This window comes from Drosophila mauritiana, chromosome 3R (assembly GCF_004382145.1).
Source record: "Drosophila mauritiana strain mau12 chromosome 3R, ASM438214v1, whole genome shotgun sequence".
Lineage (NCBI taxonomy): Eukaryota > Metazoa > Arthropoda > Insecta > Diptera > Drosophilidae > Drosophila > Drosophila mauritiana.
Window position 1 is genome coordinate 27,085,222 of NC_046670.1, and position 24,114 is coordinate 27,109,335.

The window sequence follows — 24,114 nt, forward strand, 5'->3', positions numbered from 1 at the left end:
CCAACAATTTTTCAAGGTTTCAAGGCCCCAGTAGCATAGAAAATTCACGATCAAGAACATGGAAAGTTCTGCTCTCTCCCTGCCGCTCTCCCCGCTCTTTCCCCACACTCTCTTTGGAGTTTTTGGAGTCGAGAGAGCGACACGCGCAAAAATGTTTGCTGCAGGGTGGGGAGAGGAGCCAGGGAATGTGCGAGGGAGAGGCGGGGAGCCGACAAGGGGAGTTGCCAATTGCCTGTGGTGGTGTTTTTGTACGGAGCTTGCGCAGAGAGAGCCACAGAAAGAGAGAGCGAAGGAGTGGGAGAGCAGGAGGAGGGCCTGAGTGCTAGAGGGAGAAAGATGATGGAGTTGGGCTGGCCCTCCTTCTCGCTCACTCCTTGGAGATAGTCCTGCCTTTTGTTGTTGCCCCCTTCCAGAAGAATGGGAAAGTGAGGGAGCAGGAGTGGGAGTGGGAAACTCCCTCCCTGTCCACCAACGGAGTTTCCAGGGTTTCCAGGATTGAGGTTTATTTATGGCCCACGGCTTTTTGGCCAGCATTTCGATACCACGTGTTTTGTTGGAGTTGCCAGCAAAGAAAAAACAAGGGGTTTGGGCCAACAGGAAAACATTGGCATAGATAATGGCCAAGCGAAAGAGAAAGAGCGTGAGAGGAGGAGCACCGAATAGAACGGAGAGAGGGAACAGGACAACAGTTGCTAAAAAAGGAAAACAAATGACTCATTTGTTCATGCCAATTCAAAAGGGAGTGCAAAACTAAATGGTCAGAAGGGAAAATCAATTGAATGGAGGATAAAGGAAAAGAAGTAAAAAATGTGGTGATATAGGGGGAAGTTGTATACTCGTGTTTTATAATTCATTTTTTATAGATTTGTATAGATTGTCAACAAAAAAATCTAGGAAATATGATTACGAAAAAGCTCATATGTTTATAAAGATACGAAGTTAGAAAACACATCCTCACAATTTGTTTGTATTTCACTCGTCTTGTGAAATCTTATTCACTTAATTAAATTTGAATAGGCCCTCATTAAAGGTCTTTGTATTTAAATTTACATAGAAGTTTAAATGCACTTTTTTAAATAGAGAAGAAAAAATAATGTCTTTTTTGGTAAACAGAGTTGTTGACAACTGGGACCTTATGTAGACAAACCAGCATCCAAAGTTTTCGCATAAAAATATGTACAAACTTTTTCGCAATATCCCCCTGAAAATCGTGCCAAGCCCCCATGCGATATTATTTTTCCCTGCGAAAAAGGAGAAAATAAGGGAAATGTCATTCAATTTCGATACATAGAATGCTGTCACAAAGCCCCAAGCCCCAAACACGTTTTGGGAATTACATAAGCGAATCTTCATGGCAGAAAGGGATCCAGCGGGAGGGGGAAGAAGATGACGGGAAGAGTGAAGAGGGGGACTTTTGCGGGACAGGATTATGGGTCGAAAACAGGAAAGCAGGCAAAACAAAAACCGGAAGAACAGGAAAAAGTGGGCGAAATGTCAAAAAGTGGGCAGCACAGATGAGAATAGCGAAAATTCAAAGGGGGAGGGGCGAATATGAGGCCTGTTCTACTCTTCTGCCCACTCAAATCTAACTCCGCCGCTTCTTCTGTTTCAAACATCGGAATACACTAAAAAATATTTAGTCATAACTATTGTACTTTTCACTATTTATTTTAACCAATCAAAAGAGAATAGGATAATTTAAGAATTTTACGGACGAGTAGAATTAAATGTTCTTCTTCTATATATACAACCAAATCTCAATAACAGTCCTGTTGCTTTCAGTGTCGGAGTTGCAGAAGAAGAAGAGCGAGGGAAGCAATTCGAGAATCTGCTTTCAAGGTCTGTTCTGCAGTGGCAGAATCGCGAGAGAGAGGATTGCAGAAGAGAGTGCAGAGAAGTTGAATAGCTTGTGGGGAAGGGGAAGTGGCGCGGGGTGGGGCACGCAAGCACCTTGCACTTGAAAACCGAAGTGCGGGCAGCGCTGCCGCCGTCGACGCCGCTGTTGCATTTGTTGTTGTTCTAATGCGCGCGCAACTCTCGCTTCTCTCTCTTTCGCTCCTTCTCATCCACGCTCCTTCGCGGTTGCGGTTGTTGCAACTCCAACTCGAACTGCGGCAGCGACGGCGACTGCGACTCCGACAGCGACTGCGTTTCATTTTCGGCATGTTGCAAATTTCGTTTTCATGCGCAAATTTCAATTTCATGTTATAAAATCGCTCGACTTGCACTGGTATTAGTGGATCAGCGCGTGTGTGTGTGTATTTTTAGCTCTCTGTCAATTTGCCACTTCCTTTTCTTTTTTTCGCTGCCGGGGTCTGCTTCTTCGCCTCTTCTTCCGCTCTCTTCGCAAATTGATGTTGAAGGTCAGCGTGTTAGCGAAAATTGCATTATATTTGCATGTGTTTCTGTGTTTGGCTTATCAAACTTGGTCACATCACAATTTCAGGGAGTTTTCGGTCAGTCTGGCAAACAAAAAGTTTGCCAAACTCAAATAAGAAAAAACGAGTGGCATGAGATCATCGGTATACACGCTCAAACGTGCACAGACATGTGCAAACCATACAAAATATAATTTACAGAAGAAAAAAGCAAAAATTACATTATTTTCCTCTCCTGTTCTCCTGAACTTTTTACAAAAAAACTAATAACTTTGTTTATGATGTGCTTGTAATTCAAAGAGCTGTTTTTAACAAAGAATCGTTAATCTAGAGATGTCTAAAACGTATTTTTTCTTTAAAACGCTTTCATAATTAGTGAAAAAGGCGAAATCAAATAGTTTAGGCACTGCGGACGCCATTTGTTAAATTTTTTCATTTTCCTTTTTAGCACTTACTTTTCTTTTTCCACTTCATTTTCCAGTTTACCTGGCCGTTTTTACCTGGGGAAAACATTTGTTTGGTCTAGAGTGGGCGGAGTCTCTCATTCTACTGACGAATTCGGAGCTGAAATTTATGGAATCTCCTTTGCAGAGCACCCTGTATGTTTATTACCCATACATGGCTGTATGTGTGAGTGCCAGCATAAAAAATAACCCCGAAAATGCTGAACCGAAAAGTGCGTGCGCCTCTTCATCCGCCTCTACTCCTTCCTCTTTTGTGGCTCTTCTCTTTTTACCACCCCCTACCGTTATCCTTGTGGTTGCTGCCACAAAGGACAAATGAAATTTCAGCTCGGATGTGCCGTCTCGCTCACTTTCACTTGGCGCCACGGAGAAAGATTCACAAAAGGAGGATTCAGGATAAAGTACAAAGTGGGAGGGAACGAGAAGCCCCCTACTCCCAAAAATGAACTCGAAAACAAATGGAACTGCCCTTAGGAATACAAATAAAACATATTTTGTATAGATCATTCGATTATTTAAATATATAAATATTTATTATGTTAGTTATGTATGTATATAATATGCTATATAAACTCCTTAAAGTGCTTTGAAACATTCTTGATTATTCCAAAAAAAGCTGATTTTGATAGTTTGCGATTAACCTAAACTTTACTCTGTTAAAAATTTTGGGTTTAGGTACAAGCATTAAATAAGTATAGAAAAGGAACTACTAAATAGAAAGTATTATTATTCATCTAATACTTTAGTTAGGCTTCTAAGTATAGACTTGCTACTATTTCTTACCCATTTACTTTATTTCATAAAAATCAAAAAAATTCTTGAAATATATCCCAACTATGTAGTTTCCTTAGTTGACATAATGGTTCCATTCCGATTGGAGTGTAGCACATCCGTTCGTTAAGTGGGAATATGTATGTCTATAGGGCGAATGCTGACTTCATTTCGCTTATGTAAGCAGAGCTGCGTGAATCAGACCCACATTGAAACCCCCAGCCCCCCAAAAAGAGGCGTAAAAGGGACTCAGCCGGAGTTCTGGACCCTTCTGCTGCTTGCCTAACGAATCCACCATCATCTGCATCCGTCGGCAAGTGGCAACAAAATGGCGTTTGGGTTATTTTTGGCAACGAAACGAAATTACGACACCCTCCGTCGAGTGAAAAACACGACTCTCTCCGCCGTTTTGTCTCTTTTTATGGCTATATATTTGGCATGTATTATGTTTACCGCTATGTACGAAGTTGAACGGTTTGAGGTTGAGTCGGGTTGCCATGCCAGTTGAATTTCAAACCCTATTTTGGGTTTCAAAGTTGCTTCCGATTGGATAAACGCGGGAGTATGAGTAATTACAAATAATGCTGCTCTGCCAGAGGAGCGGAGTGGAAAAGGAGGGTTTTATGGATGGAGGAGTACGGGTGGGTGTCGAACACATCTGCCCAAAACACCCTCGGGACTTTTAAAGCGAAGGAGCGGCGAAAAACACAAGGAAAGGCCTGCACAAATGGATGGCTATGGCTAGAACGTGGGAGGAGGTAGGGAATTTGCCTTGGGTTTGCCTATCCATACGAACGAGTATCTTGCAGATACTCTTACGCCACCGCGAAGTTCCTCCTTCGAAGAACCCGCTTTCACACCCTGGTTAGAAGCCAAACAGGAAGCCAAGAAACACGCAGAAAGTTGCAAAGAACACACAAAGTCATCACTTTAATATTTGAAGTTGGTCCCATAAATAAGCAGAAGTTTACCCATTAAAATAATTTAGAGATCGGAATTTAGCTGAATCAAGCACTTAGGCAGTAGCTTAATATAGAAATAATTATCAAATCTTAAGACATATGTGCATACCTAAACTCTAGTTGGGATTCCTAATTTAAAAACGTTACTTAACGACCTGGCAACTCTTTTTTTCGGCCCCCAGGGTTGCAGTCCTGCATTGCCATTAATTATGCAAATTAAACTTGATGCGTGTCGCCGAAGAATTATGAGCTCAGCTTTTGCCCGGGGCTGCAGACTCTCTCCTCCTCTCTTTTTGGCTCTTCCTCTTCTCTTCTCCCTTTCCGCTTTGAACACATGCCATCTTCTTGTTCTTCTTATTATTATTTTTTCGTTATGCATTGGTCATTAAAATTAGGTCAGAGTCGAAGCGAACACAAAGCGAAATCCTTGAGAATTATAAAGCGGCCATGACAACAACAACAAACTAGTTCGCCCCTCCTTTGTTCCCTTACCCCCTCCACCGACGATCCTTTAGCTAGAACAACAAACAACACATACATATACTCGTATATACATGTATGTATGTACGATCCTATTACGCAATGGCTGCCGATCTGCCTACCTGACTGACTTAATTATTATATCAGAACACTCTGCTCTCTCCCTCCTTCTTGCTCTTCTTCTTCCCGGCAGGTCAAAATCGAGAGAAAAAAATGGAAACTGCGCAGTTTGACTCGAAAATAAGTGGAATTGGACCTTGACTTTGCACCGCAGTTACCAAAAGAATAGAACCCCGGATCCTGAGAGTCCTATAAGAAAACCCCATCTGGTTGCGAGATCCTTTCCCTTCCCTTTGCAACTTTTCGTTCTACACGTGCCCGTTTTTTGCCGTTTCTACCGCTTCTTCTTATTCGTTTTCGCATACTTTTTTTTTGCAACACAGCGGGAATTTTTATATATACACAAAGGCGAGGATACAATAAAAAGGCTCTGCGTTTGAAAGCATGTTTGGGGCTTGGTGCAACTTTAATACCCTACTGTCAAAACACAAAAAAAAATAGTCAAAATACAAAATTGCCTATGATATTCGTAATAATAAAACTAATATTAATAACATAAATATTACCATTATATTTAAATACTTGTTTCGAATGAAAACAATAATAGGTCTGCTTATTTAAGTTTTAATCGGTAGTTTAAATTCAAGGTAGGGTATCTTCAGTTCTTTTTCGTTCATTGTTTTAATTCTCTTCCTTTTTGTCTCTGCCTCTTTTATTGCCGGCACTCGCATGCATTGTATTTGTATTTATGTGCAAATGTGCTTGCGAACATATAGGGGATTATATATAAACGTTTGTATGTATATATATAACAGCAATCGAAGAGTGCGACAGAGAGCGGCAGTTCCGCCAGAGGGAGACGGAGACATCAAACGGCATTTCCACTTCCACTGGCATTAAAAGATTAGCCACGGAAAGCAAAAGTGCGCTGCAAGTTCGAGTTCCAGCGACTCGGCAACCCTGTTTTCATGTTGTTTACTTTGCCGGTTTCTAGCACAAACACATACGCACGCTCCATGCATGTGGAACAGAGCGAACGCGCTCGACGTTCGCATGGCCACTGCAGTCGAACATGTTGGAGGGGAAACGACCGGCTCGAACTCGATTCGAACCAGCTTCGAGCCGCAACGAAAGTGAATTTTGGCGAATCATCGAGAACTTCTAATTGTAAATGAAATGGCTGTAAAAACTAAAACTGCCTATAAATAATAAAATTTGGATTATTTAATAAAAATCGAATTCATTTAATTTTGGAACCAAAAAACATAAGGAGAAATAGCTAAAAACGGCATTAAAGTATTATTATTCTTCTTATTAGTTTACAGAAAATATGGTTTGATACAATATTTTCCATGGAAACGAAGCTTTTTTTAGCGTATTAACAAAAGTCAAAACTCTTACTTCTCTCATTTACTCTAAAATGTATGTAACGGCTATCAAAAGTTCCGTTATAAAGTGGGAAAATGTACCGCATTCTGGCCTAAACTGGCAAATTCTAGTGAATTAGAATCTTTTTAGCCCCTTCCGCAATTTTCCCCATCCATTTCTCATTTTAGCGCCAAAAATCTGTTCAGTTTTCCGCCGAATGAAAAGCGAGCGGTTGGCGGCGGTGGTGGAAAGTGAAAACCAGCCAACCACCACCCACCAACCCCGAAAAACGGTAAGAAGAAGTGCGGAAAAACGGAGTGGAGGAAAACTCCAACTTCGCTGCCAATGCCAGCAGCGACGCCGGCAGCGATGTTCGACGCGCGATGTTCGAACGCGGCGAGCAAGCACAGACCAAAAACAGTTTGAATTTCGCTTTCGATCTGGTTGGTTGTGTTTCTTGGCTTCTCTCTGCGTGCGCCGTTCGTGGTGGGAAAACGGAAAACAGGAGAACTTGAAAACCGAGCAAATCGAAGAGGAACACTCCAGTTTACAATTGTCCTGCGACTAAGAACCAATCGGAAATTTACACTATCCTCTAATCCTTTTTGTTTGCCGGCAAAAACCAGAAGCGCAAAAAATAAACGCAGAAAGCGAAGCAAAATGTGAAAAATTGCCGAACATGGCGCCGCGTGTGTGACAGAGAGAGAACGATCGTGTGAGAGGGAGATAGGGACGAAGCGAAGATAAACAATAAAAACAATTTTTGATACTTAAAGTTCTACAACAACAATAAACTCAGCTCAGGTACAACAACAAAACAGAAAATTACGCAAAACAACAGACTGCATTGACGGGAATTTTTCGAAGTATTTTTGATACACACAGCAAGGAGGTGTACGATTTTTAAGCAATAAGTGAAAGCAATTACCCATCAAGTTAAAAGTAATACCAATCTCGGTAGAAGCCCGCTCGGAAAATCCATCTGAAAACAATTGAAAAGGCAACCGAAAAGTTGTAATCTAACCAGACTAAATCGCAAAATAACAAGCATTTACTATACACAAAAAATTAAATTCCGAATAAAATCAGACTTTTGTCTGCGAACTTTCTAAAAATTTACAAAAACAACACGAAAATTCACGAAAACTTACTGGATCCGCCAAACCATCAGTTGAAATATATTCTGGAATCGGTTCAAAAATAAATCAATATATGCCAGCAGCATTTATATAGACCGCAAATCGCACCATAAAATCGCGAAAAAATCAACAAGCAATATTTTGAAATTTATAATCGTAAATTTAGAATCGCAAAATGCTGATTCGAAATAGAGATTGAGGATTCTCGAGGACAGCCAACCAAGTCTTTTCCCGCAGCGAGTGCATATTAATAGGAAAAAACACAAATTTATGGCTCCGCGTCGCAACAGCAACATCAGCAGCAGCGGCAACAGCACCCAGCAGCAGCACCAGCAACAGTTGCAGCAGCAGCACCAGACGCAGCAACTGCTGCAGTTCTACGCGGAGAACGCGAACTCTTCAGGCGTCCTGATGGCGCCCATGCAGGGAACCGGTGGCGTTGGTGGGGGCGTGGTCCACTGCTGCCTGCCCAGCGGAGACTGCCGCAAACTGGACACCCTGATACCCCTCAACGAGCTCTCCCTGGCGGACTGCATCCGCGTGCTGTGCAACAACGAGAACTGCAGCGCAGGCCAGTACATGCACCGCGAGTGCTTCGAGTGGTGGGAGGCGAGCGTGCTGCAGGCGCTGAAGGCCAACGGCCGTGCTCGATCCTGGTCGGAGCGGCAGCGTCTGCAGCACCTGTGGACCAAGAAGGGCTACGAGCTGGTCCAGAAGGCCTGCAGCTGCAAGTGCGGCAGGGGACAACTGCGCAAGGACCTCGACTGGGTGCCGCCGAGCAGCCAGGGCGTCATATACCTCAACGGGTCTGGCAACCGCGCCAATCTGGCCAATGGCAGCCTCAGCGAGGACGACGACAAGAAGAAGGCCAAGAAGAAGAGGAACCGCAACAACAACAACGGCGGTGGTGCTGGTAATGGCACCGCCAAAGCCCCCTTGAGCAACAACAACGGCAACAGCTACGCCGGACTGACGCCCAATCCCAATGTGGGCGTCATAGGGTCGGGTTTGCCCCACAACAACGGCAACACCACCAGCAATGGCAGCAGTGGCAACAACGGCTCCTCCGGCCTGCTGCAGCCCAGTGTGCTGTCCACTTTCAGCAACATCCTCAATCAGAACAATGTCCTCGGCCTGGACCTGCGCGCCAGGGCTGGCAGCCTGTCCTCCAGTGGAGCTGGCAGTGGATCCACCTCGCCCTCGGACTCCCGGTCCAGTGGCGAGATCTCCGTGTCGCCGGTGCAGCAATTGCTGCCACAGCAGCAGCAGCAGCAGCAGCAGTCGCTGCTGATCCAGCCTCTGGGTCCAGCTTTCGGCAGCAACCTTCTGCAAAATGGACTGGGCTTGTCCAAGAACCTGCTGATTGCTCCCCAGCAGCAGCAGCCGAATAACCTGCCTGCGTTGGCCAATATCAGCAACTTCAAGCCACTGGCCAGCTACGAGCAGCAGCAACTTGTGCAGCAGCAGAAGAACAAGGAGGTGGAACTCTATTCCGAGCGAGTGCGGTAAGTCCAAGATATCCCTTGCTCTTCATGATAACCATAATCTGCATATAAGGAGCTATAGTCTTATTGTCTAGAATTAACTTGTTTAACAAAGCGAAATTTGTGTGGCGAAATTCCCCAGCATGTGGTTGGCGCACATAAGCGTTTCAATATTTATTCACAAAACTTTTATCAATTACACTGAACGACAAGGGGTCTTAATATTTAGAATATATTTACTGCAGTCTTTGTAGGTATTCTTCAGCTTTTCCTTTGATAAAACTTCCAGTGGCTCTAGGTGTTATCAACAAACATGCCAAACAGATACCAGATTGATACTCTGGTTCCTTTATCGTGTTGCACAGTGTTATCAACAATTGAGGCGTTTGTTTGCCCGTTTTTCGTTCGTTTGCCGGTTCCATAGATTATATAACCTTGACGGCTGAACAGCTGCGAAATACATACAATATTTGCACAAATATTAAATAAAATGCGCTTGTTTATTCGAGAAATTTGCGAATATTTTCCCCTTAAGGAAGTCTGCATCAACTCAGGGAATGAATAAAATATTATAATCTTTTGTTTGTTGCTTTGGGTCAAGGCTTTCTTTTCTTTTATTCTGCTGTAGTTCTTCACTCTTTATTGGCATTCTTTTTACGCATAAATCATAGGCAATGAAAAATTATTGAAATTTATATGCTGCCATATAGCAACGGACATTTATCGTATGGTATGTTTCCCAGATGTGTTCAAGCTCTTATTTATTTTGTGCCCAATTTTAATATTTCCGTTTCCAAGAGCAGCGAATAATATTATTTATTTCATCGCGATCAAAAAAAAAAAGAACGCGAATAGGAGAACAACACGAAGAGGAATTAGATCGTTTCTTGTTTTTTTTTTTGTGTTGTTTTGAACGCGATCTTCAGGTTTTCAGAATCCCAACCCCTCACCCTCTGGCCATCTCTTTCACGCGGCAGCTTGCTCTCTCTTTCCAAGCTGAGAACTTTGTTTTGCCTTCTATGGCATAATTCCATTCATTCTTCTGGATTTCGCTCTCTATCTTTCTCTCTGTTTTTGCACACTATTCAAGGCCACGAAATTTGCGCCATTTTTTGCGTTTCTTTTTTAACCTGAAATGCGGAATTGCTCTTTTAGCGATGAACAGTAATATCTGCTTTCTATAAAAGCTTTTGAATAAAAGCTACATTTAGTTCTGCCGATCCTCTTCTATTTAAACTATATTAGGGTATCCAAGTTTCGTTGTTCTCTCGCTTTTGATCATTGTGTGTATTTTTCATGAAATTTCTTGCCTCTTGCATTCTTTTCGGTTCCTGCTTATCAGCATTTTGTGATGATTTGCGTTTAATTCAAAAATAAACGTCCATAAAATTGTTTATCGCCTCTCGTTTTTTGTATTTCCATTTTCCATTTCTTGTTTTGTTTGCATTTACTGGCGTTTATTTTTAGCGCCACACGCGGCCCATTTTTATTTTGTTTAATTTTTGTTGTTGCTGCCATGATAAACAAACTTTGCTGATTCAAAAAGGTGAGCAAAAATAAAAAGAGGAAAGCCAAAAGTTCTTGCCTTTCCCTTTAAATTCGCCGTCTCTGTTTAATGAATGAATGTGTTCGGCTCGTTCCCTCTCTCTCTTACGCTCTTTTAACTTGTTTTGTCTGCCGGCATATTTGTGTTTTCCTCTTTTTTTTTGTATTTGGCGTCCAATGTCAAGGTTAAGACACATTTTATGTATTCATTTTCGGTGGGTGGATGAGGCGGAAGTCTGTTTGTTTTTGCGCCTCTTCCAGTTTCCCGTCTTTTTTGCAGAAAGCTCTTCCTGCTCGCCTCTCTCTCTCTCTCTTATTCATTTGCTGTCTGCAAATAATTTCCCATTCGTAGGCCCAAAACTCTCACGTGGGCGTAGCATCCTCCCCCTGATTGCTTGAATTTTCACCCCATCTCCCAAAAATGCCGCAATACTTTCCCGAACGTTCGAAAACGCGCACAACTGCAAGTAAATTGCGAAAGGCACGCCGGGAATAGAATAACTACAACAATTTGCAACTACAGACCATAAAAACAAAGTAGCAACAAAGTCGGCGTCTTGAATTTGCATACCAAACGCAACGGGTGTTCAAAGGGTGTGACTAGCTGGCAATTTGAGATGTAACGGAGTAAATTATGGATATGCCGTTGAGATACATTTAGTTGCTATATTTAGATACATGTGGTACCATTTCGAAGATACAATGTGATTCTATTTCCTAGGTGGAATCATAACTATATATTATAGATTTTTGCTTAATAAGTTATAATACATAAGAAGGCAGAGGTTCATATTCATCAAGCTGATTCATCAGAACTTAGGGTATTCCGATAGTCGTTACCTTTAACTCTCTCCATATTTGTTTTGAAAGCCTCAGACAATATGCGCCAATCCCCCTGTTATAGCAAGTGCGGTGACATGGTGTGAAAAACAAAACTATAGCGAAAATTAACAACTTTCGCACGACTTTTGTTGTTCTGACTAAAGCTGCGGGAGTGAGACAGCTGGATACCGGAAGATTCGAAGGAGCGAGAAGGAGGTAGCGATATAGCCATATCGGTGCATAGTTTATCTGTGGGCCCGGGGGTTCTGTATTCCGTAGTAAATATGAGTGAATTATAGTCGTGAGGCAGGGCGAAAATTTAATTTTAAATTCTGTTTTTGTTTTTCTCGCTGGTTTCCCTACTCACCCCCCCTGGTTTCCACACCCCCCGCGGCTATGTGCTAATTGAGCACGTTCCAAAAACTGTCGTCTAGACTTAAAGCATAAAGTTCTGCACTGTAAAATTTTTATTAACGCGGAACCCCATTACACATCCATATCGATGACGTTTGTTTTTCTGTTGTTTCTGCTGATTGGGGGCCTCGCGTATTGGAATAGGTTCTGTCCGATTTCTGAATTTACATTTCTATATATGTACGTACATTACACTGTGTGAGGTTAGGTTTCACTTTTCGCTCGGCGATGATAAATAAACAAAAGACGGCGTCAGCCGAGCATGAAATGAAATGGTGCGACTTGGATCTCGATGGCTATGTGGGCACACATGTGGGGTTACAAAAGGCACGGGGAAAAATCACTGGGTTTTGGGGATTGTTTATAGTAGCATACAGAGATTATAATAGTTATTGTTCTAATGTGGCATAAATATGCCAACATTTTCGTAAAGTGTAATTAATGTATCATATTTACATATGGGATCCATAAAAGAACGTCGAGGGGCAGGGGCGGCTCAGCAATTAACGACCTTTTTTTTTGGGTACTCAAATTGAGGAAACATTAAAAGTCGCGCCACATCAGGCACTTTTTGTTCTGCAAAGCTTTGTCTCGGACACGCTGAGTAGTTCCATCGCAGCGGGTGACCACTGTGGCAGACTCCCCCACAAAATTCGTAACCGCAACCAAATCTGCAAAACCATTTGCAAATTAAAGCGCATAACGATGTGTGGGCAGAAAGAGAAATGTAGGAGAAATGGCGAAGGGTGTGGGGGTGTAGGAAAAAGCCAGCTAGGGAAAAGGAGTGCTGCAAGAAAAAGGGGGAGGGTGGAGGAGTAGAGGGAACTACTCACCTTTTGTTGAATATCAAATCAAGTATGCATTGCTTACTCGTTTTCCACTTGGTCCTCCGCCCTCACAACCGCAAAGGCTATTAATGAAATCTTTGCCAAAACGACACGCACACTGAAACTTAAATAAACATATGCACAACAGGGTAACCTGCACAGTGGTTGCAAACCGATTGGCCACGACATTCATAAATTGTTTAAATTTAACATTGAATTGAATATAGCTTGTCTAAGGGTGGATAAAAATTAGAAGAGCACATATTATCCGGATGTTTCTTAATTTCATATATTCCTTAAACTAACTACTACAAGTTTCAATATATTTACCCACTGTAACTGGTGCATTGCAGCAGTCCGCAACACCCACTCCTTCTATGGGCGCCCGCCTATCGAACGGCGCATGACTCTCCGGCGGAAAGTTCCCTCGACGTCATTATTGTCGTATTTTCATTGCCAACAGACAATGCCAGGGCAACTCCATCTCCGCCTCTTCCTTTCCGCCCGCTTTTCCCTGGAACCTCCTGCTGTACTGCCACCCACATCCGTAGCCACATCCAACACATGTGTGTGGCTCCATCCGCAGGCTTTTTGCCAACTTTAAAGGCTTCGTTGGCTCAGCAGTTTCCGTCCCTCTCCGCTGCGTTCTGTCTCACTCTGTTATGCAGAACTTAAATCTACACGGGAAAATATCGGTGAACTCAAGTTAAAATAGAAATTCTGAAGCAGTTCACTTTTTCGAAATATCGAAATAAAATCTAGTTAACTGCTAAAATTAGTTTTAGATTTGCCTTGAAGTTTGGTAACTTGTGATAATCACGTTCCCAGTGCCGTTATCTCAGCAACCAGAATCCTTCGCCCAGTGCACTGCTTCCCGTTCCCCACTGCTTGCTGCACTGCTTCCCCATTTTAGCCAGCATGATGTCGTCTGTTGGTTCATAAGCCAAGCTTTGGGCGTGTGTGAGTGTTTATCTGTCTGCCTCCCGTCTCTCAGCGTGTGTGTGTGTGTGCTTTTAGGCTTTTGTGTTGGGCCATTCAGCGAAATGAGAAAGAGAACCCCAACTCCTTCCCCCCCCCGCACTCCGCCGCACTCGTTGCCACTGCAGGCTGAAATTGCAATCAATATTGTTGTTGTTGTCGAGCAGCTGCCAGACACAAAAATAAAACGCAACGTGCAAAAAATGGCAAAAAGAAGAGTGGAAACAGTAAAAACGAGCCTGGCGAAATGAAAGAGCAAGGATGAAAGGCGTGGCAGGGAGTGGGCGGAGGGGGCGTGGATGAACAAGTTGAAAAGCGAAAAGTAAAACAGAAAACAGAACAGGAACGGAGCACAAAACATTAAATGTTTGTGCAAATGAAACAAAACTGTTGTCCTGCTCCTCCTTCTCCCCTCTCACTCGCGCCTTATCTGTCGGTCTCATTCGGACCCAGCTGGAGTTCTGATTGGAACGTTCCCGCTGCAGTTGGGATCCTATCGGAGTACACTGCGAGAAAACGGGGCAATGTTTTTCATTTGAGTAGTTTATTCTAATTCTAATTCACATTTAATAATACATAATGTTCTTTGGAATGGAAATGGAAATACTTGGAAAATACTTTGAATATTTTTGAATTGAAAGTAAAAAGTACTTTTCTCTCAGTGCTGTTATGCATTTCGACGACTGCCGCACTGCATGTGTACATTTGTGTGGGAATGTTTGTTTTGTTTCCTATTTGATATCCATTAAAACGATTCCACATTCGGCGTCTGTCTGTTGCCCCTGACCCTGTCCCTGAGTAAACTCCCTACTTTCTCCCCTTTCTCTTCAGGTCTCCACTTACCCCTATTATTTTGCCCATTCAATCTGATTGCGAATGCATTCGGGCTTTTGTGGGCGTGGTGCCCCCTGAACTGCATGGGGATTTTGTGTTGCATTTGCAATTTGTGTCGCTTGCAGTTCTTTTTCCTCTGCCACTCCGCCGGTTTGCCTTGTTTATTTGTTTATTAGTTGCAATTTTCATTTGGCAAGCGGCTAGATGGACTAAATGGATGACATGGAAGAGGTGGTGGGGGGAGAAATTGGAAATTGACAGTCTGGCAGTTTTTGCAACATTTTAACCCTTGCCATTTTCCCCATTGCCCATTCAACTTTTGACACCTTCTCAATCACAGTCTCCTTGGCTTAGCCAAGGGAAAACCCTCAATCACTCTCTTATTTTTTCACCTCCCCCACTTCCCCCCCATTTCCCCCGCCACCAGAAGGAGTCAGACAAGAGCAACAAATGAAGCTTAAATTTTAATCGTCACTCTGACGATAATGTTGATGATTCTCCTGCCCCGATAGCGCTTCGTCTTCTTATTTTTCACGCTTTTCCTCCTCCTCGCTTTCGGGCTGCTCTTCCTCTTCTGCAGTTTCCTTTTCTTCATCTGTGCTTCATGCATCCTGTCAAAGGACAGCGTTTCGACGCCGTTCAAAGTCATTTGGTTTTATGATTATTAGCTTGTTTAGTTCTCTCTCCACCATTTGCAATACCCTGTAGCAGTGGTTCAGGAGGGGTATATAATTCTTCAAATATTCCCAACTTAAAGAATTTGGAATTACTTCTGAAGATGGTTAGTTACAAGCTTAGTACTTCGTAGCATATTTTATGCTGCTATAATACATCGCCTGGTCAAAATTCACAACGATTGCAGTAGATCCTTGGGATAATAATGCCTTACAGGATATCTCAAGAGTTGTCATGCAATGTGTTAACTTTTTTTCTAGTAGCTCAAGCTGGTATTTTTCGTTTTTTTCTTTCGTGGGTGCGTGGCTGAAGGCAAACATATTCTTTATGCTTATATAATATCTGTTTAGTTGCACTCAGGCAAGTGCTTACCCCGCCCACTTAGTTTGCCGTTTGTTGCTTGTTTGTTTGTTGTCTGTGCCCATTCTCGGTCTCTTTCTTCGGCACTACGGCAGTCTCTATCACCATCTTCATCTAGCTCCTGCGACACGACCGATTGCGCTTGTTGTGCGATAACCGTTGCCATTTGTATCTTTTCCATCTTTTGGCCATAACAATTTGACGCTTCATGACTTTGGATAGGGACAATATGCCACAGGCGCGCGAAAGAGACGGCGCTAGCGCAAAGGAAAGAGATGCAGATGTTTCGTGTTAACAACAATTGCGTTTTGTTTAATTGAATAAGTGCCTGGGCGGTGCGGCAAATGTCAATGGCTTTCAGCACACGAAAATAAATAAATGAAAAAAATTCGAGGCTTGAGGCGTTGATTTGCGAATTTCTGCAGACCAAGAAAGGGTAAAAATAAATGCGAATTAAAGATGGGGAGCCCAGTGGAGGCACAAAGGTCCCGACTTTAGCCCAGCATGACGAGGACACAAAACGCATTAAAGTCTCTTATTTTGCTGCCCATTCCCATGTTTGGGCGCATGCAACAGCGGCAACATCATTTGCCCCGTTTTGGGCAATAAAAGCAAATTATTTTTACGATCAAGCCGCCGCAAATAAATAAATGCATTTTTGTAGGTTTCCTTCTGCTGTCGCTCCCCCTTTTTGTTTTTTTGGCCTTTTCTCTTTATTTTATTATTGCGGCCGGCGACGACACCAAATGCATTTTTATGCGTTCGCCTCGGGGCGTGACAGATCATTAGCAGAGGGCCAAAAAATGGGATAAAAAACGAAGGAAATGGAGAGCAAAAATGAAGCAAAAAAAGCTCGCCAAATTTCTTAATCGCATCACGGAATGGGAAAAAGTGTGGAAAGGAATGGAGCTAATTGCAGGATAATCGGGCGAAATTCATTTCCTGTTGCCCAGAAGAACGAAGCAGCAAAAAGGGTAAAAAGAGAAGATCCCAATTTCTTCATGGAACCATGAGCATAGATGATATAGGGTAACCCGCAAGTCTATCAATGGATTTGCACCCACAGAGTGGCAAAAACTTTCTCACGCCATTACATTTTGTGCACACTGCTGCCGAGCAACCCAATCACCGATATTTGTAATTAACAATACATATATCTACGTATGTATATAATGTGTGCAACTGTTTGGGGCAACGATCGCAGCCTTTTGATATCCGATGATCGAAGCGGATCGCAACGATACGAAGCGAAAGAAATCGGAAGGGGAATGGCTCCATTTCATTGTGTGGCGGCAATTGCTGAAAGGCCCGTTGCACATGCGAAAAATGCAGCGTATCTATTGCAGCATGCCACATCGATCGGCGGCAACATCATCATCATCGTTATTGGCACAAGCAAGTGAGACAAGTTTATTGAACTTGGGCAGGCGGCGCCAGCGGCAATTAAAATTAAATGTTAAATGTGGCAACAGCAGAGGATGGGGGCCAACTAACTCAGCTGCCACAGTGTGTGCAACCTTAAGCGGACAAAATGTTGTCGTTGATTCAATTAAAGCCAAAACTAATCAACAAAAATTGGGCTCGCAGCGAAAGAAAGAGAGCAAAAGAAAGAAAAAGAAACACATGTGTGCAGCGCGCTGCTCTTTGCTTTCTGCCTTAAAAAGCTAACTTTCACTTTCGAGTGCAACTCCTTTTCTCCCTTCCCTGCCCCCTCTCCTCCTCTCCTCCACCTGATGACAGCCCCCCAGCAAATGATAATAAAATTGCAACATTTATTGGGGGCTCGCTGTGGGGGATGGGGGTATTTTATCGACGATCAACTTTACTTTCGTTTCGTTTTATTAAAAATGTGAGTGCAATAAAAAACGGCATTTGCCTGAGATTTGAATCAATAAAAAAACATAAATTGAAAATGGTCAAAAGCGAAAGAAAGTGACACTGCAGCGGCGAAAGAAACCGAAACCTATAAATAAATATTTACAGTTCTCGCCTTCGGTTTCTTTCTGGCCCTCCGTTGTCCTCGTTCCTGTTTTCCCCGCTGACCTGGAAAACCGAAGGCCCTGAATACTAAATAATAATAAGAGCTCTGACTGATAAAGCTGCAGCTTCCTCTACTCACTTTGTCTTCTTCTGCTCGTAATTGTGCTGTTGATGTACGAGTTTCTTAGGCTGCGTGCTAAAATTTAGTTTAATACTCTTCAAAGGGGCGTTACTGAAGTTGAGATGGTCTTGACAGTTTTAGTTCAGCTTCAAATATGTCTGGCATTTGGAAAGCCATGTTGTTGAAATTGTATACAATGACATATTATGTCGAAATATATTCAATTCCAAAGTTTCATATCAATTGGTTCAGAAAGTCGTCCTGTGAGGGTATCCCAATCTTCGGATCCAAGCGGCGCATCTTGGACCTTCTTGTTTATCTTCTTCACTTTCTTTTGTTGTGGCGGCTTCGCCTGTTGCCGTAAAATAAATAAATGCAAAAAATTGTTTACCCTTTGGCCATTCGGGCAAATGTCCTGCAATAATTTGCAGCATTCGATTCGACTGACAGCGGCTGAAGTCGAAGTATCGACAGTGCGGGTGGGAAAGAGACGGCGCTCTGTTGCTGTTGCACATGACCGTGTTGCATGACTTTGTAGTAAACCTGAAATTCAGCTGGAGTTGACTTCGTTTCGTTGTCTCGTTTTTTATTTGCACTTCTTTTTTGTTTTAACCCGCATCTTGTTTATGCACGCGATAAAATTGTAGTACAAAGAAGCCAAGCTGAAATATTTAAACGTAAATTCAGGCAATAACAAAAGCCTTGAGCCTCTGTTGTCAAGCTGAAGTCGCTCGGCTATAATCTTAAGGTAGCATCTGCTGGCCAAGCTGACATTCAAGTCTTTTTTTAATTACATTTGTGGAGCAGGGTGAGGGTTTCTTATCAACAGATGAACTGGCCAAGGTTTTGGCCTAGGAACCTCAGGAAAACGAGTTCTGTATTTAAGTGCATTAAGCAAGGAAAAATCCTTGAAAAAAATATATAGTAAACATTCAAGCTAATCCCAAATACTTTTCATCAATTCGAAACTAATCCCAAATATTTTTCCTCCTTTCTTTGCAGGTAAGTGAAGAAGTTCCCTGAACGATTCACCTTCTCTCAGGTGCAGAGGCCATAAATCGCGGCAAGTGGCAAACGCAGAACTTTAGCTTTACGGCCAGGTGGGAGGGTGATTAATGGGGTTTTCCCGCGGAGCAGCTCCCTCAACTCTGAATTATTTGTCGACGCTTTAAGTTAAACGCTCCCCGTGGCGCCATAAACAAAAAACAAGCGGCTAGCATTTAAGCGCAGTTAAACGGTTCAATGACATAATGAATTTAAACACTCGGAGAAAATGTTGACTAGTTCTGATTGAAGGCTTAAAAATAGCTCTATATGCATTCAAAGAATCTTGGCAAGCAGGAATGCAATATTTTCTCTCTGTGCAGCAGATGCCTGCAACAAGAAGCTGGCTAACAAAAGAGGATCCTAGGAACCCAGGACTCGTCTGCTGCTTTGCTAATTAGCTGCATTCATAATTTCGTGCACATTATTTACATGCTAAGCAGGCGCAGACAAAAGGAAGGGCGAGAAGAGGGATAGGGGCGGGGGAATTGAAGCTCAGACAGAAGGCAACCGCAATGTGGTTGCCACGCCCACTGGCGTTAGCCCCCTCCTGGCTCATTTACAGTTATGCAGAGCATTCCCCGGCAACTTGGCAAAAAGAACAGAACTCTTACAACTGCGAAAAGAAACGAAAAGAAGGCTAAAAGGCTGAGGGCCAAGAGGTGAGGTGCCAGCGTGTTGCAAGTGAAAACTTTTTTAATTGAATACATTTTTCAAGTTTATTTTGTGTATTGAACCCGAGCTGGAGCAGCTGAGCAAGCTCCTTAAGTGCGGCGAGCAGTTTACTCACCCTGGGCGCCTTTTTTCTTCAAGTGTAAACGACTGCACTTGGCTTAAAGCTGCCTTAAGCTGAAGTTGGATTTTTTTGTCATCCTCGTTTTCCTAAGGTTTCCCTCACAGCGGGAGGTGTTCTTGCAACTCAGTTTTTGTTTCTTCGGCTTCGTGTTTTTCTTGACTTTGACTTTGGTTATGCTGTAAGCCCTATATTAAATGACTTATAAGCAGATACGTTGTAACTATTTTATTTACGCAGTTCTTTTTGCTTAATTCTGCAAGGATAACCTTAAACTGATTAGAAGTCAGCTGGTCGCACCAAGTGGTCCATTAAGCCGGATCCCCGCAATCGATAAAATATTTAAATGCCGGCAATCAATTTCCATTTCTCGCTACTCAGGGCGAATTATCCTGGCGCCATCTTGGCAGACACTTTCCGCGAGCCATATCAAGTGGCCCCAGAGGTGCCACAGCAAAGCCACCCAGCCCCTCGCCTCTGATTTATATGGCAGATAAGGAGGGGCGTGGCTGGAGCGGGCAGAAGGTCAGACACGCTAATTACCCGATCAACTGTCGTCCTTCCTCTTGGCGAGCTGAGTGCTCAACTCAACTCGAGCCGGGAAAATTCCGAGTTTTCCAGCCAGACATTTCATTCATTCAACTTTATGGCTGGCTGTCGTCTGGCTAATACGTAACTTTTATTTTTCAATTTTGCCGCAACTCTTTCTGTTTTGCCCTTGCCGCTCTGGCTGGCTGGTTGGTTTTCATGTTTTGTCAACATTTTTCCGCTTTGTTTGTTTCGTCTGGCTTTTCCTTAATTTTCCCTTGTTTCATTTGTTGTCCTTTGGCTCTTTTATGATTACAGTTGTGTTGTGCGGCCATTGTGCAGTTGTGTGCAGTCCACAAATCAATTTGCCCCTAGTCAATTTCAATTATACAATAATTGTTTATTGTCGTCATTAATTTTGGGCTGTCATCCTCGCTGATTTGCATTTTGCGAATGGAAAAACGGCCGATGAAAATCCAAATCGAATGCTGCTGCCTATAAAAAAAGTCAAAGCTCAAATTCGGTTTTGTGGCCATAAAAAGCTTTGTTTTTGGCCACTTGGCTGCCAGCTGCCATTTTTCAGTTTTCAACTTTTGGTTTTTCTCATTTTTCGTTCATTACGCGGCCTGTCAAATTAAATTTGACTTGCAGTTGCCAAATTCGTAAGCGCTCAGAAAAAACCAAATAAAAATAATACAAAAATATCAGCAAATAAAAATAACACACACAAAATGAGCAACAAAAGCGTTTTAAATAGAATTCGCAACTGGCTTTGCCACCAGAAATTCACAGACATAAAGCTGCGCTTTTGATTAAAGTTAAGTTAATCTTTAGATCTTAATCATTTACTAAGAGGGTGTAACAAGTGATGATTCAACGCTTTCCTTGTTAGCGTTCTTATATTTCAACCCATCATCCTTCACTTGTTGCATTCAATTAACTAGCCAACTTGCTGGGAAATATTACTCATACGCCCGGGTATCCGATCCGCTCGATCGCTGAAATTGGCCATAGAAAAACGCGTTTAAAACTAGTTGTTTATTGTATATAAAAAATCGAGTTGTGTGCGTAGCTACATACTACCTTTCTCTCTTTTTCTTTAACCAAATTCAAAGCGATTGCACATAAAAACGTGCCACGCATTCGAGTGAAGTCAATCATACGCCGTTGTTTTTCTTTATTTATTTATTGCACTGCGAGGTAAATGCACTTTACACACTTCGCCACGCCCCTTTTTTACCACCTTCTTTTTGCCCATTTTACGCAAGTTACAACAAAGAGTACACCGGCAGATTTTATGAAATGTTCACATTGCATTAGGCGACAATTTATGACTTTTAATTAACCCGCCGAACAAAAAAAGAAAAACATTCAATTTTTCTCAAATTTGCATATTGATGAAAATGTTGATAGAACAAAGAAAGTAGTAAATTGAAAAAATGCACAGAAACTGGAATTGAATTTATTTTTGGCAAAACTATCGAGCCAAAGCACCATCCATTTAGCTGTCAACTTCTGGTTAGCAAATAACCAGTGGCAAGTGTAAAAATATTCGAAAATCCAACTAGATAAGCCCACTGGTTGGGTGGGTGGTTGGTTGGTGGTAGGGGCAACTAGGGAGCCTTGAACGTGCCTCGAATGAATAAAAAAGGCGGCAGAGTGAAATACCAAAACAAAGCAGTCGGACTTAGTGGTCTACCTACCGGTAATGGGGTATTCTCCGTTCCTAGAATCATTTTTAAATACAGTCAAGCCCATTGAAGAGAAACCTTCAAGCCTTTGAAATATATATAACAATTAGCTGGGAAAAAACTGCGAATATTAAATACTACATTTTATTGGCATATTATTTACCTCCTACTCTTTTATTCTCCCTTAAGCTGCGACTGCATTATTTTTACTTTTCCTGCAACCTTGGGGCTTTGTTTCAGCGGGCATTAAACTACGACTGCGACTATGGGAGAGAGGAGTAGCTACCAGTGAGCCAGTGAGTGAGGGGGACAGGACGAGAGCCTATGATATCAGTGTCAATATTACGCTCGTACGCCGTGTAATTCTATTAATTATATTTATAAATTACACGCACACAAAGCGAAGAGGCATTGGCACACAGATGCAGTGAGAATATTTAGGCATGTATTTAAATTAAAAGGAGGTACTCTTTCTTAAATTAATGTATAAAACACAACAAAAATAGAGTTCGATTGTTAAAAACAAATATGTTATTTTCAGTTGTGATGATCAACATTAAACTGAATTTTCATATTTAAATAATGTAATAGGGGACCACTGGTTTTTCTCAGTGTGCGCTGGCTCAGTCATTGCAACAGTCCGCTGTTGCTGTCGCTGCTCCGCGGTTTTTCAATGGATCTGTCCTTGGCAAAGTGCATTGCAGGCAGAGCAGTCGGCGCCAGCAGAGCGTTGCATTGCGTTCATTCGCCTCGAGTGCAGTTGCAGTTGCAATTGCAATTTTGTTTGCAATTTCGCAGTCGGCGCTGCCGTGAGTTTGTGCCGCCTGCTTTTGCTTAATTTATTGACTTGGCAGCGGCAATTTATTTGCCAAGCGACTAAAACTTCAATTACGCACGCACTTTCTAAAAATACGGCGCTGGAAAAAGGCCGAAAATTGTTCGAGTCTCATTTTCAGTTTCGGCATCTCGGATTGCTGCAAATATTTATGAAACAAACTCCATTTCGTGGGCACAAGGGGCTGGCATTGTTGTGTTTCGAGGGCTGTGAAAAGGAAAGTACACAAGCACACGCTAAGTGGGTCACTTGAAAAGATCAGCTGTCACATAAACGAGCATATATGTACGTACATATATGCATGCATGCAAGTGGGGTGAAATTGTAGATCCAAAGACATGCATTTGCACTTTCAATCAGAGTTTTATCACACTTCTAGGAATGCACCATCCTGAGTAGATCGATCAGAACTCGGAACTTATCGGTACCCCCACCCACGATCGTTGTGAAATTCGGTATGGTGGTGCTAGTAACTTAAACACAGCTGTGTGCACTTAGCTAAGTTTTCAGGCTCAAGGCTCGAGCTTGCAAGTTGATAAGAAGGAGCGTTGCGAACACAATGGCGAGGGGGCCGGACTTTATCGCTTGGATTTTTTTTCTTCCTGCTGCAGCTGGCACTTGAGCAAACAACGTGGTCTTATCGGGGCTAAACTTTGACTTTCATTTACAAGATTTTGCATGGAAGAGAAGAATGGAGCCCTTTCATTAGCCAGCCATTAATGGGAAATTATATTGACAATTGTTCTGCGATTGTTCGATCAATGGGTTTTCATTGTTTTCGCCTGGGTTTCCCTGGCTGGCGCCATCTTCTGGTCACTTGGCCTAACCTTTCGCCACGCCCACACCCACGCCTACGTCCGCAGAAAATTCGATTATTCACATGAGATAAAGTGACGCGAACAAGTTTTCGGTCAACTTGGCCATTTCAAAATTAATATTCTCACGGCGCCAAGTTTTCGGGTTTCTCTCTGATTTTTGCGGTTTCGTTTTCAATTGCATTTAGCTGTCCGTTGATTTCCTGCTCTGTTTTAAAGTTACCTCTCCACTTTTTAGTATTTTAACACTGAAAAAAAAATGGTTTGGATATTTTATTTATTGAATTAATCTAGAGAATCAATGGAATATTTTTTAAAAGAGAGTTTAATGCAACATTATTTTTTTTTTATATAATTTTTTGTTTTTTTTTTGCCTGTTAGTTAACACTGTATTTTTTGTGTGCAACACAGTTGTTTCTTGTTTATTGCCATCGTCGATTTTTGTCAGTTGATCTTTGACACATTTTGGGGTGCGGCTCCTCGGCTCCTCCCGTGATATTATTTTGTTGATTTTCAGCTTTTTGGGCTGCTTCGATTTGTTTTTTCCTGCTTGTTTTATTTTTATTTATTTATTTTTTTTTTTTTGGGGCTGTGCCGTGAGTAGGTGACTTTTCAGCTGTTTCAGATGTTTATCGCGGCTCTTCCTCTTCTTCGAGCGACATGTGCACGTACGGCAATTGTTTTTATTTTTTGTGATTTTTAGCCGTGTGTTTGTATTGGCAGCGTGTTCCTTTGTGGTGATGGGC

The 24,114-nt window shown here is 42.4% G+C and overlaps 1 protein-coding gene and 1 long non-coding RNA gene across 2 annotated transcripts in view; both read left to right on the forward strand.

The window, feature by feature from the left end:
- The first annotated feature begins 1,799 nt into the window (after nucleotides 1-1,799).
- Nucleotides 1,800-3,670, forward strand: LOC117145050. Its single transcript, XR_004459682.1, has 2 exons — nucleotides 1,800-2,522; nucleotides 2,860-3,670. It is a non-coding gene; the product is annotated as an uncharacterized LOC117145050 (long non-coding RNA).
- A 3,227-nt stretch (nucleotides 3,671-6,897) lies between these two features.
- LOC117142604 (headcase protein) overlaps nucleotides 6,898-24,114 on the forward strand; it is an 89,474-nt gene continuing 72,257 nt past the window's right edge. The window contains exon 1 of the mRNA XM_033306683.1: nucleotides 6,898-9,127. Within this exon, the coding sequence (XP_033162574.1) occupies nucleotides 7,893-9,127 (1,235 nt within the window). The 5' untranslated portion in view covers nucleotides 6,898-7,892. The remainder of the gene's footprint in view (nucleotides 9,128-24,114) is intronic.